The 13246-nt window shown below is 51.9% G+C and overlaps 1 protein-coding gene across 1 annotated transcript; it reads right to left on the bottom strand.

Annotated features, from left to right (window-relative positions):
* Positions 1 to 171: 171 nt before the first annotated feature.
* CSTB (cystatin B) lies at positions 172 to 4005 on the bottom strand. The gene is made up of 3 exons (XM_061192827.1): positions 3820 to 4005; positions 940 to 1038; positions 172 to 502 (listed from the first exon to the last, which is right to left on the bottom strand). The coding sequence occupies exons 1-3, from the start codon at positions 3883 to 3885 to the stop codon at positions 374 to 376; spliced, it is 294 nt and encodes a 97-aa protein (XP_061048810.1). The 5' UTR covers positions 3886 to 4005; the 3' UTR covers positions 172 to 373.
* Between the last annotated feature and the right edge of the window lie 9241 nt (positions 4006 to 13246).

Here is a 13246-nt window from a genome sequence, read left to right as displayed (position 1 = left end):
GGGAGGGGTCTCAGGCCACACGCGGCCCAGCGGGGGCTCCACCCTGGACAGCTCTCTCACCTCGTGACACCTCTCTACTGTGATTACGGCTTCAGATGAAGAAAAAACCCCAGAACAGAGAAAATTTGTGAACAGTGAAAAAATACATATATTTAAAGATAACACAAGCCCTCCTTGAAAGTAATTTACTTAAGATCATTGGGAGAAAAAAATGAACACAATGAAAGTGAGGAACAGAGACACCGGAGAGGTGCGTCCCACCCCCCACCCCCACCCCCACCCCCACCCCGAGTGGCACCGCGTGAGCTCCCAGACACAGGTTGGCAGTGGAGAGACCCACGTGGGCGACGGGCTCTGTGCCCGTCGTGTAGGACTAGAAGTAGGTCAGCTCGTCGTGTCTGCTTTTGTGGGTCTGGTAGCCGACCAAGGCCAAGGGCTTTCTCTCATGTGGGAGGCTTTCAAATGCTCGAATGTGCACGAAGTTGTCCTCGTCCACTTGAACCTGGAAAGAGAGTCCAGTGAGGGGCGGGTGCGGCCTCTGACCCCAAGCCCCCCTGCTCCCCTGGACTCGGCTGGACTCGGAGAAAGGCCCTGGGTGCCTGGAGGCCACGTCCCTTCAGGTGACCAGCAACTGGGCTGAGGACATTCCCACCTTCCTCCTTCGAGTGCAGGGGACGCCCTCGTTGCCCCAGCCAGCACCCGGCACCCACACGCACTCCATCAGAGCCCCGAGTCCCCGAAAGGCTCGGTCCTCCCCTCCAGGAGGCTGTGCGCACACGTGCTCACACACACGCGCGCGTGTGCACACACGTGCTCATTCTAGATGGCCAGCAACCTCCTGAAGCTGGGGGCTGCCACTCGACCCTCTTAAGCACCCCTGCCCAGGCACCTAGGAGCCCCCAATTCAGGCCAGACCCTCCGAAGAGGCTGACATCCCACCTTGATGAAGTAGACCATCCCGGCGACCACCTGGCTCTTGAACTCCACAGCCTTGAACATCGGGAACTTCTTCTCCTTCTCTTCCAGCTGGGACCTCACCTGGGGGAGGAGAGAACAGAGAGATACGTGCACTTACTTGAATTAAATGTCACGGCTGAACTCTGACGCCGGCCCTCTACAGACTTTCTATAACACGACTGTTCTTCACAACTGAGCAGACACATTAAATTGTCAGCTCTGCTGATAAAGTATAGAAAACAGCTCTCTCATTCTGCCGAGTTTCAACGGTACTATTTCTCTGTGTCATTTTCCCTTTCTTTTCCAGGCATGGAATAGTTTGATATTTTCATCATCACGACAACGTATGTAAGTTCATACAGTTTTTCTCTTTTACTTAACAAACAGTTCATTGCAAAGAGTATATATAGTTTTTTAATTACTCTTTTAAATTCTTTTTTTTAATTTTACTTTTTGCTGCATCGAGTCTCAGTTGCCACATGCGGGCTCTCCCTTGCGGCGCACGGGCTCAGTAGTTGTGGTGCACAGGCTCAGCAGTTGTGGCATGCGGGCTTAGTTGCTCCGCGGCATATGGGATCTTAGTTCCCTGACCAGGGCTCGAACCTGCGTCCCCTGCATTGGAAGCAGGATTCTTGACCACTGGACCACCAGGGAAGTTCCTAATTACACTTTTATTTGTTTATTTTTAAAGAAATTATATTTATTAATTTATTAATTTATTTTTGGCTGCATTGGGTCTTCGTTGCTGCTTGCGGGCTTTCTCTAGTTGCAGCGAGTGGGGGCTACTCTTCGTTGCGGAGCACGGCCTCTAGGCACGCGGGCTTCAGTAGCTGTGGCACACGGGCTTCAGTATTGTGGCGCACGGGCTTAGTTGCTCCGTGGCATGTCGATCTTCCCAGACCAGGGATTGAACCTGTGTCCCCTGCATTGGCAGAAGGATTTTTAACCACTGCACCACCATGGAAGTCCCTAATTACTCTTTTAAAATTGAAAGCTAAAACAGTTAAAAATGTTAAACTAACTTTAATATTAAATTTAATCTTCCATCTTCTAGATGTGCCTTAATTCTCTTAAGTATTCCCAATTTCTTGTGTGACAGATCATGCAGCAGATAACACACTTTTGCAGGGAAAAATGCTTTGCTGCATTTTTAGATGATTTCTCTAGGATGCAATGCCTTTGGGCAGAGGCTGAGTCTTGACTTTAAAACCTAATCTAGTTTCAAAGTGCTCTGGCTGCTCTCTGGATTACTGGCAGGCACTAGGGCACGCTGACTCTGCACTGCAGTCACAGGACCAGTTCTAGAGGGTCGGAGGACTTCAGTGAAGCCCGGAAGCATGCTGCTTTGGGAGCTGAGGGGGTCACCGCCATGCATGCCAGCGAGTCCCTGTGGCAAAGGCCTTCAGGGAGGGGGGCTCCCTGTGGATAAGGTGGGCAGAAAGGGCAGGAGGGTGGGTCAGGAATTGAGAAGGCAGGCCGCCTTCTCTCCACGCAGCTGCCACGGCTCTCACGGTGGTGCGCGTGTCCCCCTGGAGCTGGTGCCACCTGCGTCTGAACACTCCCCCGTGGGGCCCTTCTTCCTGCCAGGTGCCTGCCAGGTCTGCAGGGAACTGACCCTGCAGACAGTTTACAAGACCAGCGGGGTGAGTGACACCCACAGACCCTCCTGGGAGTCTGAGATGGAATCGTCTCTCTCTCTGCTTCAGGGGGGCTTGCACAGAGCCCCCGCCCTGTGCAAGGCCTGACTGGCTTGAGAAAACCCTAAAGGAGGTGGCGGAACAGAGCATGTGGAGGCGGCGAATGCCAGGCCAGGCCACGGCCTGCGGGATGGCAGGTCACTGACACCGCTGCCTGCCGGCCAGGAGAAAGATGAGCTGGGCTGTAGCCAGGGGGTGTGCAGAAGGCCCCGGGTCACTAAGGAAGCTGCCAGTTCCCAGCCCTGAGAGGACCAGGTGGGGCAGAGGGCTAGGGAGGGCCCTAGGACGGGACTGGAGGAGATGGGGGCGGAGTGCAGCACCGCGACGTCCTTCTGACCGGGGCCGGTCTCTGGCCTCTGATCTTCTCATGTGCAGCCCAGACTGTCCCAAAAGCGTCAGTACAAAGGGCCACCAGATGGTGCCCATGCCCCTCACAGAGACCACCCAGCACACAGGTGGCCTCCTTGTTCCCAGGGGCAGTGAAAACGGTCCACTAACATATCACTTTCAAGGGACTGACCCCAAACGAAGGGGCCCTTTGAGACAGTAACTCTTCCCTCCCAAGTGAGCTGACACACATTCAAAGTTCACCTGACAAGCGGGGAATTCTCAGGCCCGGAAAACCACGAAGAGGCGGGAAGGGGTCTTGCTTGTCAAGAGCCGACTTTGCTGACACACGAGGATAGGCAGGGCAGGCCCCGCTCCTCCCACCCTCACCTGATCTTTGGGTGCAGGTGCCTTCCTCGGAACCCGGCCCGACAGCTGCCCAGGGCCCGAACCAGGCTCTGCCTCCGCCACCCAGGCTGGATTGCATTTCGAAGAAGTTCATTTGGAGAGAACTTCAAACGTACACGAAAGTGCTAGAATAACAGCCTAAGTCTAGGACGCCTGTGGACCCTGTCCCCGGACTCACTCAGGGTGACTTCACCCTTCCTACCGTACCGTTTGCTCTCTAAGTGCTTTTCCCCGACGGGCACGTCGCGGTCCTCCCCCTGTGTACACCTCCGCTCGCGGTCGCGCTTCCCAGGCGGGGAGGGGCATCGGCCCGCGCCCAGCCCGGCCAACGGCGGGATGCGCTCGCTCGGACGCACCGCCTCCGTCCCAGCGGCGATGCCTGCGGACTGCCCGGCCCCCCAGGACCCCATCCGCCCCCCGCGGCCCTGACCCGGTCGGCGATGGCCTGGATGTCGGCCGTGGCCGGCTGCGTGGCGGTGGGCGCGCCGCACATCATCTCGGCAGCGGGCGGGGCGGGCGGGCGTGGACACCAGGCGGCGGTCACTCGGCAGCAGCGGACGCGCTGGAGCAGCGAACTGTGGCGGGAGCAGCTGACCGAAATCGAGCCCCGGTCCTGGCGCGGCGGTCACGTGACGCGCGGGCGGAACCACGGCGCGCGGCTGGGGGGAATCCGGGACCGGAAATGGGGTGCCGGGCGCCCGGGACGGGAATGGGGCGCGGGGCGTCCTGATAGGGATGCGCCGTGGGCGGGAGCAGGCCGCAGCCTGGGACCCCCGGCAGGCAGGCACCTTCTCGGGACCAAGGGTCGTGTGCTGTAGGGCTGTCCCCCCTCCCTGGGTTTGGTGTCGGCCACCCCCGTCGGCTGAGTCAGAGGGCGGGGTGGCGGCGCGTCCGCAGGACCAGGGGAGAGGCTGGGCGGGACCCTGCAGGATGTGGGTGGGAGTGCGGGCGCGGTCCGCAGGTTCCCGGGAAGGGAGGTGCTCCGGGTCTCGCGGGGGCTGGGTGGACGCTGCCCCGGGCACTGCCCTGCGGGGAACCGCGGGGGCACCGAGCCGGTGCGGGGCAGGGCGCGGGGTGGAGTTGGCCCATCCTGACTCCTCCCTGGCCTCCCGGACCACAGTGCCCCCAGACCCCACTGTCCTGTCTTGGTCTCCGGGTCCCCACAGTCTAACCCCCTGCGTGAGATGACAGTAGTTGGTCCTGAAACGACAGGGGCGTTTGGGGTCCGGAGAGCAGCGGGCAGCTGGACCGAGGACGGAGGGGAGAGAAGCCCCCGCCCAGCGCGGGAGCTGGAGGAGCTGGGGGAGAGGGCCAGGGGCTGGCTGGCAGGCCCTCCCTCCCGCGGGCATCTGCCTGCCTGGCGCCCCTCATCCCATGGCCCGGCCCAGCGCCCCACCTGGGCCGGCCTGTCGTGTGGCCTGCTGTGAACATCATGGGCGTGTGACCCGGGGACACAGTGAAGGGCTGACATGGGTGGACAGAAGAGGCACAAAGGAGTCCAGTGGTGGGGAGGTGATGACTCCCAGGGTCTCAGGCTGGGGTGGGGTCAGGTGGATGGAGTTAGTTAAGGGCTTGGTTCTGACGGGGTTTGGTTTGGGATTGAGACATCCTGGGATGACAAGTTTCAACATCCTGGGAAGGGAAGAGTCCCCGTCTTATTGGGGCAGGGTGGGGCCTGTGCTGGGAGCTGTCTGGACAGGACTGGCCTTTCCGAAAGATCCAGCTGCCCCCCACCCGACAGGACTGCTCCTCAGTGGGCACTGGGCCTCTCCCATCACTGGGCGCTGACTCTGCAGGCAGAGGCCCAGCCTCGCCTCCTGGTGGGCCCAGTGGGAGTGGGCCGTGAGCAAGTGTGTGGGGAGGTGAGCCTTTCTGGTACTTTCTAGGGCAGAGCCTGGTCTGTAAGTTCAGGGAAGCATGGGAGGTCGTGTGTGGTTGAGCCCTGTGGGGAGGGGAAGGAGAGACTGACACCCATCAAAGGCCCAAGCACAGAAAGCCAAACCCTGACAGCGGGGTTTGCAGCAAAGTAATGGCTCCAAGCAAGGGAGGAGACAAGCCTCACATCCACTCCTCATTGGTCTGAGTTAGCAGTTTTTATTTTTTTTAATTGATCATTTGCATTTAATGAAAAGAAAGAACTATTCATTGAAAGGCATTTTTACGAGAATGAAAAAACAAACCACCCACTGGGATAAATATTCTCATTACACATATCTGACAATATATAAATAACTCCTACCAATGAATAAATAAAAGATCATTAAAAATAGGCAGTGTACTTGAACTGGCACTTCCAATTTACATTTAGAAAAATTGAGTTAGCAGTTTTTAAACGGGAAGAACAGAGGAGCTGGGGTGACTCATCTGAATCATCTGCCGTCTACGTGTCTTCGGTCTGGTGGTCTGTGACTCCGGAGTCTGTGTCAACATACTCTGTAGAGGTCATCTTGCCCTGGAAGATGACTCAGAACAGCACATACGCAGTGATGCTTATTGGAACGCTGTGGCTCCAAGCCCCTGACCTTCACTACTCCTTATTGATTAGGCAAAAATGTGATCAAACAGGTATGGGCTGGACAAGAGGGAAGAACAAGAACAGACACCCGGGCATGAGTGTTAATTATAAACCAGTCACAGGACTGGGTTTCAAGACTCCCACAATTCATAGTTGAATAAATGAATGAATGAGAGCCAGATTTGACCCCATAAAAATGGAAAACTCCTCTGTGTCAAAAACAAAGCATCAGAAAATAATGACCCAGAGGGCAAGGCAGGCGGTTCTGTGGCTTTTGTCATCCTGCAGCTCGGGGCGGTGGCGGGGGGCACCTTGAGGCGCCTCTCACGCCTGACCCTCTCTCCCTGCTGGACCTGGGTCTGCAGGTGCTCACATTTTAGAACTAGGAGGGTAACACCTGTGGAAAGGCTGTTTTTTCAGAGCTGGCTGTAGCAGGGGATCCACCACCATCACTTGGGTTTTGACAGAGACTCACAGGCAGGCAGAGGAGGGGGCGGCTTATACTAGAAAACAGGAAAGCTTAGGTGTACCCTGATGGAGTCTTCGGGCCCGGGGAGGCTGTGGGCAGGCTCACTACAAGCTGGGCGTTCTGTGTGATTGCGTTCAGGGGCATATTTGGCCTTCTCTGGTTGTCCTGAGTTAGAAGGGGGATGGGGCAAAAATTAGGGAAGGTGACTGTCACGGCCACCTCCTGACATTCTGGGCCAATGGCTGCAGAGGCTGTGGTTTGGCTTCTGGATGGTTGTTGCACAGGGGGTGGGTCTCTTGTCACATGTACATGGTCTGGCCATTGTCTGTCTGTATAGTCATTGTCTCATGCTGCTTTATGAAGTCAATGTTGCTTTATTGCTGCAGGTTTGGGTCCAGACATGTTTTCAAGCTGCCACGGAAGGCAGGTTCTGAAGGTCAAACTCTTGCATGCTGATCCCCCCTTTCCTTGTACCTGCTGTGTGGCCTAGGAGTAACTGCTGCACCTCTCTGTGCTTAAATGAAGCACTAAGTGAGTTAATGAGCATAAAATGCTTGGGACGGTGTCTGAGCCCTAGGGTGAGTTGATGATGTCACCACTATCATTGCCTATAATTACTAGACTAACATAAGTCTAACCCATAATTAGCATTACTTTTCCTACCCAAATGCCCTGAAAAATATTGACATTCATCTCATTCCTTGACGACACAGCTTTTTATCCTACTAGAGCCAGGGGAAGAGACCTAGTACCCCGTCTCCCCACCTAGAGTCCTGAGGCCATTCACTTCAATTTGAAATCCCTATTCAGAAGGATCAAAATTTTAAATTCAAGCAATTTTGAAGTTTCACTTGTGATCTCTGATTTTCTCAGAGTCAGTAGAAGCCAAGGTTTTGTTTTTTTTTTTTTTTTCTCAGTGTCTCCTGGTCCCTTCTACCCCAGCAAGACAGCTGTAGAGCTGCAGACATTTTCCCTTCTTCCCTTCTGGATTCTTTGGCTGGACTAATAATTAAATTGATATGAGACAGAGTAACAGGAGAAAACCAAATTTAATTTCTTACATATAGGAGCCCCAAAGATATGAGACCAAGGGCGAGCCTGGCAATTGAGGCTTATATGCCTCAAGGAATGGGATGGGGGCCTGGGGCTCCCAAGGGGAGGAGGGCCCTTCACGGGGCGATACAGAGAGCTGAGTTTGGTAATTAATGTTTGCCCTGCTGTGCAGGGAAGTCTTTCAGATAAAAAAGTTATCTCTGGTAATAGCTCTTCTTCTGGTACAGGCCCCCTAGCTCAATTCTTTTAGGTAGTTAAGGAAGAGGTCATAGTTTTTCCCGAGCCTGCTGGCTCCTGATTGCCTACAGCTCAAAATAGTCCACATGCCAAAGGGGCGTATTCTGTTCTCCTCACAACCTGGCTTGTGTGTTTCCCTGTTGGCACGCTTAGGCAGGTGACTCATACACCTGTGCCCCATTCTATTCAGTTGCTTGTGTTTCATACTGCAAAAGTTTCATCACCAGAATTTGTTGCTAATTAAATTCTAGCCCAAGAGACCCTTTGGGTGGGGGGAGAAAAAAAAGAAAAAGATGAAACATTTAAACAAGTAAGCATTTATTACATTTACCTATTCATCTTCAATAACAAGGGAAATAGCAGTGGAGGTAAACCTGAAAATAGGTGCCCCACGTGGGCACATTGCTGCCCAGCCTCCTGCATCAGGATCCATCACAGGCCTGGCTGCCTGGCCGAGCTGGAAGCAAAGCGGATAGTGGCTTTACCTCCGAGCCAGGCCCCTTGAAGCAGCCAGCTCGAGCAGAGACAGCCCTGAGCCCCCTCTGAAAGGTGGAAGGAGGTGCAGAAATTGGGACGACTCAAGGGAGGGAACAGATGTACATCTTGAAGAGCCGTTGCTATAAACTAATGTAGGCAAAGGATTTTCTAAGCTTAGAAGCATCGGAAGAATCAGAAGGGAAAGGCCGGGACCCACGTGGGGGCAGGTGACTCTCTGGGTGCACCTGTTGACCTGTCCTCGGCCATCCAGCTGTTCTCTCTGTGTCTCCTAATGACCTAGGGACCCTTGTCCAGGTCCCCAGCAGACAGGCAGCAGTGGGACTGTTCCCTGCCTCCGTCCCTGTCACATAGGAGGCATTAAATAAATATTTGACTCCTTATGTTATGGAACTCACGTGCGGCTGCTCGTCACTCAGGAATACAATACTAAGAGCCAAGTGTTGGGTAAGAGGAAAGGCAGCTTTATTGAGGAAGCTGGCAATCCTGGGGAGAAGGTGGGCTCATGTCCCAAAGAATCAACTCCCCCTTGCTGATCAGGGGACAAGAGATTTTAAAGGGGAGTTTCAGGGGTGCACAGGCCCGGGTTGGGGGAAGCTACATGCAGAAGAGCACAGTCAGCTCTGATAGTCATCTTGAAATTAGTCATGCGGTGATGTGATCAGCGTCCTTCGATTGTTTTAAGTACAGTTAATCTTCAGTTCCAGAACTGGTTTGTTCCCATCTCCTTGAGGCCAGTTCTTGGAACTGTGTAAGATGGACCAGCGCTTCATGTCACGGCTATAGTCTTGTCGTCATGTAATTAACTTCTTCCATCTGGTGGGGATTTCAGTATCTGCAAAATAGCTCAAAGGACGTGGCTCAGAATATTATCTACAGACTTTGAGGAGGAATTAAAGGTCCTTGACTTTTTTTTTTTTTTGTCATACCACGAGGCTTGCGAGGTCTTAGTTCCCTGACCAGGGATTGCACCCAGGCCCTGGCAGTGAAAGTGCCAAGTCCTAACAACTGGACCGCCAGGGAAGTCCCAAAAGGTCCTTGTCTTTTTCTTTTTTAAAGTACTTTTTTAAAATTATACTTCTATAACTTAAAATTTTACTTATTTATTTATTTATTTTTGGCTGCATTGTGTCTTCGTCGCTGCACGCGGGCCTTCTCTAGTTGCGGCGAGCGGGCGCTACTCTTCGATGCAGTGCGTGGGCTTCTCATTGCGGTGGCTTCTCTTGTTGTGGAGCCTGGGCTCTAGGCGCACGGGCTCCAGTAGTTGTGGCTCGTGGGCTCAGTAGTTGTGGCTCGCGGGCTCTAGAGCGCAGGCTCAGTAGTTGTGGCGCGCAGGCTTAGTTGCTCCGCGGCATGTGGGATCTTCCTGGACCAGGGATCGAACCTGTGTCCCCTGCATTGGCAGGCGGATTGTTAACCAGTGTGCCACCAGGGAAGTCTCAGGTCCTTGTCTTTAATGCCTAAACTACATTATTTTGTCTTGTTTGACAGCTTTCCTTTGCTTCTGCATGTTGTCTCTTCTCTGATTAAATTTATTCTTTGGCTAAAGTTTTTCTACAGACAAGAGGCAGGCAGAGGATGCTGGAGGGACGACAGTCTGTCCTGGGAAGGCCCCATAGGGTCCTGCTCAGTTACACTTACACACTTCTGTAAATCAAAAACAAAACTGCAAATTAAAGCAATCGAGGGACTTCCCTGACAGTCCACTGGTTAAGACTTCGCCTTCCAATGCAGGGGGTGCGGGTTCGATCCCTGGTTGGGGAGCTAAGATCCCACATGCCTCAAGGCCAAAAAACCAAAACATAAAACAGAAGCAATATTGTAACAATTCAATAAAGACTTTAAAAGTGGTCCACATCAAAAAAAAAAAAAAAATCTAAAAGGGACTTCCCTGGTGGCCAGTGGTTAAGACTCGGACTTCCCTGGTGGCCAGTGGTTAAAACTCCTCACTTCCAATGCAGGGGATGCAGGTTTGATCCCTGGTGGGGGAGCTAAGATCCCACATGCCATGTGGTGTGGCCAATAAAAACAAAGCAGTCAATGCCAGGAATTTATTGTAAGGAAAATTAATATAATGGATGGACAGAAGATTTATCTATAAAAATGTCCATCCCAGAATTTAGAAGCCACCTCCATGCCCAGCCTCCGTCCATAGCAAGGAGCCCTGTGTAGTTGGGAAGAAGTGTTTATAAAAGCGTGTCTGCCAGGGCCCTGATGTTGGCAGCACTGGGTGCGTGTTGAAATGCTGAGTTCCCAGCCATTTTCCCTGGAGATTCCGAGTCCCTGGGGTTCGGTGGGGTCCAGGCACCTGCGGGATTGACGGATATTCACCGATGTTAACAGTAGCCATCACTAGGGGGTGGGGAATGGGTATTTAATAACTTTCTGTGATTTTCAGTATTTTCCCAAACTTTTATTTAAAGGCCTTTTTGCTTTTAGAGGAAAGGTTTATTTTGGAATATTGCATATTCTTGAGAAATTAATATATGGGAAAATGCTAGATATGTTATTGAAAAGCAGTTTCAAAACTGTCAATATAGTGTGATTACTATAATATAGTAACATATAATTAATACAAGTCTTATGCACAGAAAATAAAGAACAGATCTGTCAGAAATTTTTCTTTTAGGCCATGAGACCATGATTGGTTTCCTCCCCTAACTTTTTTTATTTCCCTGATTTTCTATAATAACAGTTGAGGGATAAATATCGGGGGAGAAGCACACAATATGGAGAGAATGGGTTTGGGTCTGGAGAGCAGCTCTGAGCAGCAGGGGGCACAGAGGACGTGGTGGGGGTCCCGGAGGGGGAGCGGCTGGGCCATGACAACGGACAGGCTGTCTAATGTATGTGCAAAATGAATCTTCGGGCCCTTGTTCAAAATGTATTAAGAATTTCAAGAAGGCAGCACCAGAGCTATACCAGGCACAGCCCTTCTGCTTGGGGCCGTGCTGCTAACTGCACACGTGGACCACCTGCCACCCGTGAAATGGTGCTGGTCCGGATGTAGGGCGCTCACGGCTGTGCTGGGCAGACGGGCTGGCCTGGGTGTTACCTTTGCCTTGTCTTTTTCAGACTCTGGGCAAGAGCATAACCTGTAAGCCTCTTTGCTCACCTACAAAAGGGCAAAAGCCACCCCTCCCTTGCAGGGTTGTTTTAAGATTTATAAAGTCCTCGCACATAGTAGGCCCTCATTAGATGGTAGTGACTGTTACTTATTTTATCTTCTTTACACCTTCTGTAGTGCGTTCAATAGTGTCCTCCAAAATCACATCTACCCAGAGCCTCAGAATGTGACCTTAATTTGGAAATAAGTTCTTTGCAGATGTAACTAGTTAAGATGAGGTTAATAGTGGATTAGGGCGGGCCCTAAGTCCAATGACTGGTGTCCTTGTAAGAAAACAAGCAGCCGCATAGCACAGGGAGATCAGCTCGGTGCTTTGTGACCACCTAGAGGGGTGGGATAGGGAGGGTGGGAGGGAGGGAGATGCAAGAGGGAAGAGATATGGGAACATATGTATATGTATAACTGATTCACTTTGTTATAAAGCAGAAACTAACACACCATTGTAAAGCAATTATACTCCAATAAAGATGTTTATTAAAAAAAAAAAAAAAAAGAAAACAAGAGGACACAGAGAGACAGACAAGAAGAACAGCATGTAAAGACAGAGCTACAGGGGAGGAGGCCACGTGAGGACAGAGGCAGACATGGCATGACGCAGCCACAGGCCCAGGATCACCAGGAGCCCCAGAAGCAGGAAGAGGCAGGAAGGACCCTCCCCTGGAGCCTTCGGAGGGAGCGTGGCCCCGTGGACACATGGATTTCAGACTTCTGGCCTCTAGAACTGGGAGACAATAACTTTCTATTGCTCTAAGCCACCAGTTTTGGGCACTTTGTTACAGCAGCTCCAGGAAACTGAGTCACCTCCCTTGCACATCACGCACACGCTTCCTAGCACAGATGCAAAATTATGCTTCAAAGATGGGCCTACCCTTCTTCACCAAGTTGAGCCTAGAGTTGAAAGACCATGACCCAGGAAAACACACAGGATCCACGAACAGGGGTTTTTCTACAGAAAACAAACACAAGCAGGACAACCTCAGGATGAGAAGTGGATCCCATGATGCTGCAGGAAATGAGAGATGCTGGTCTTTGTTATTTGTGGAAGACATGAGCACACGCCTATTGCTAATTGGTACCTAGTGAGCTAGTCACAGCTGTTCCACACACTGTCACCTCCTAGGCACCGTCCTGGGTGCAGATGAGTAGGACAGAGAAAAACCCTGCCCTCAGGGTGGGATGGGGTGGAGGGTGTGTAATGTGTGTAGAAGTGGGAAAATACATCCTTCCCCAAGTCCTGTCAGACTTTCTGTTTTTGCTTTTCTAATTTTTAAAACCTTTTATATTGGAATAATTTTAGGTTGCAAAAATACTGTAAAGGTTTTGTAAACTCTTCATCCACTTTCCCTAAATGTTAATGTCTCACACAAACCTAAACATAGCATAGTTACCAAAAGCAGGAAATGAGCCTTGAAATGCGCTGTGATGAGCTCGTGTCCAGAATCCACGCACGTTTCACTGAGTCCCACCACAGTCCTCTGTCTGACCCAGGCTCCTCCCACGTGGTCCTTCCCGGTAACGTCTCCTGAGCCGGCTTCGACCTGGGACAGGTTCCTAGTCTTTGTCTTTCATGACCTTGACACATTTAAAGGGTACGGATTGTTTATTTTGAGGAAGATCCTAGTTTGGGCTCGTCTGATGTTTCTCCTGAACAGGTAGAGGTTGTGTGTTTGGGGCAGGAACACCACCAAAGTGATGCTGTCCTTTCAGTGCATCACTTCAAGGGCACGTGATGTCCATACGCCTTGCACTGATGATGTAGATCTCCATCTTGAGTGAAGGCGTGTCTACCAGGTTTCTCCATTGTAAAGTTACTATTTTCCCCATTGTAACCAATAAGTACTTTTGAGGCTACACAAATATCATGTCTGTCATCATCCTTTTGCCACTAATTTTAGTATCCATGGATGGTTCTTGCCTGTGATGCACAGCGGACTTTGAAAAGTCTCCTAAAGAAGGATAAT

This window comes from Eubalaena glacialis, chromosome 6, assembly GCF_028564815.1.
Source record: "Eubalaena glacialis isolate mEubGla1 chromosome 6, mEubGla1.1.hap2.+ XY, whole genome shotgun sequence".
Classification (NCBI taxonomy): Eukaryota; Metazoa; Chordata; class Mammalia; order Artiodactyla; family Balaenidae; genus Eubalaena; species Eubalaena glacialis.
Note: the sequence above shows the minus strand (reverse complement) of the source record. Positions and strands in the feature narration are given on the sequence as shown.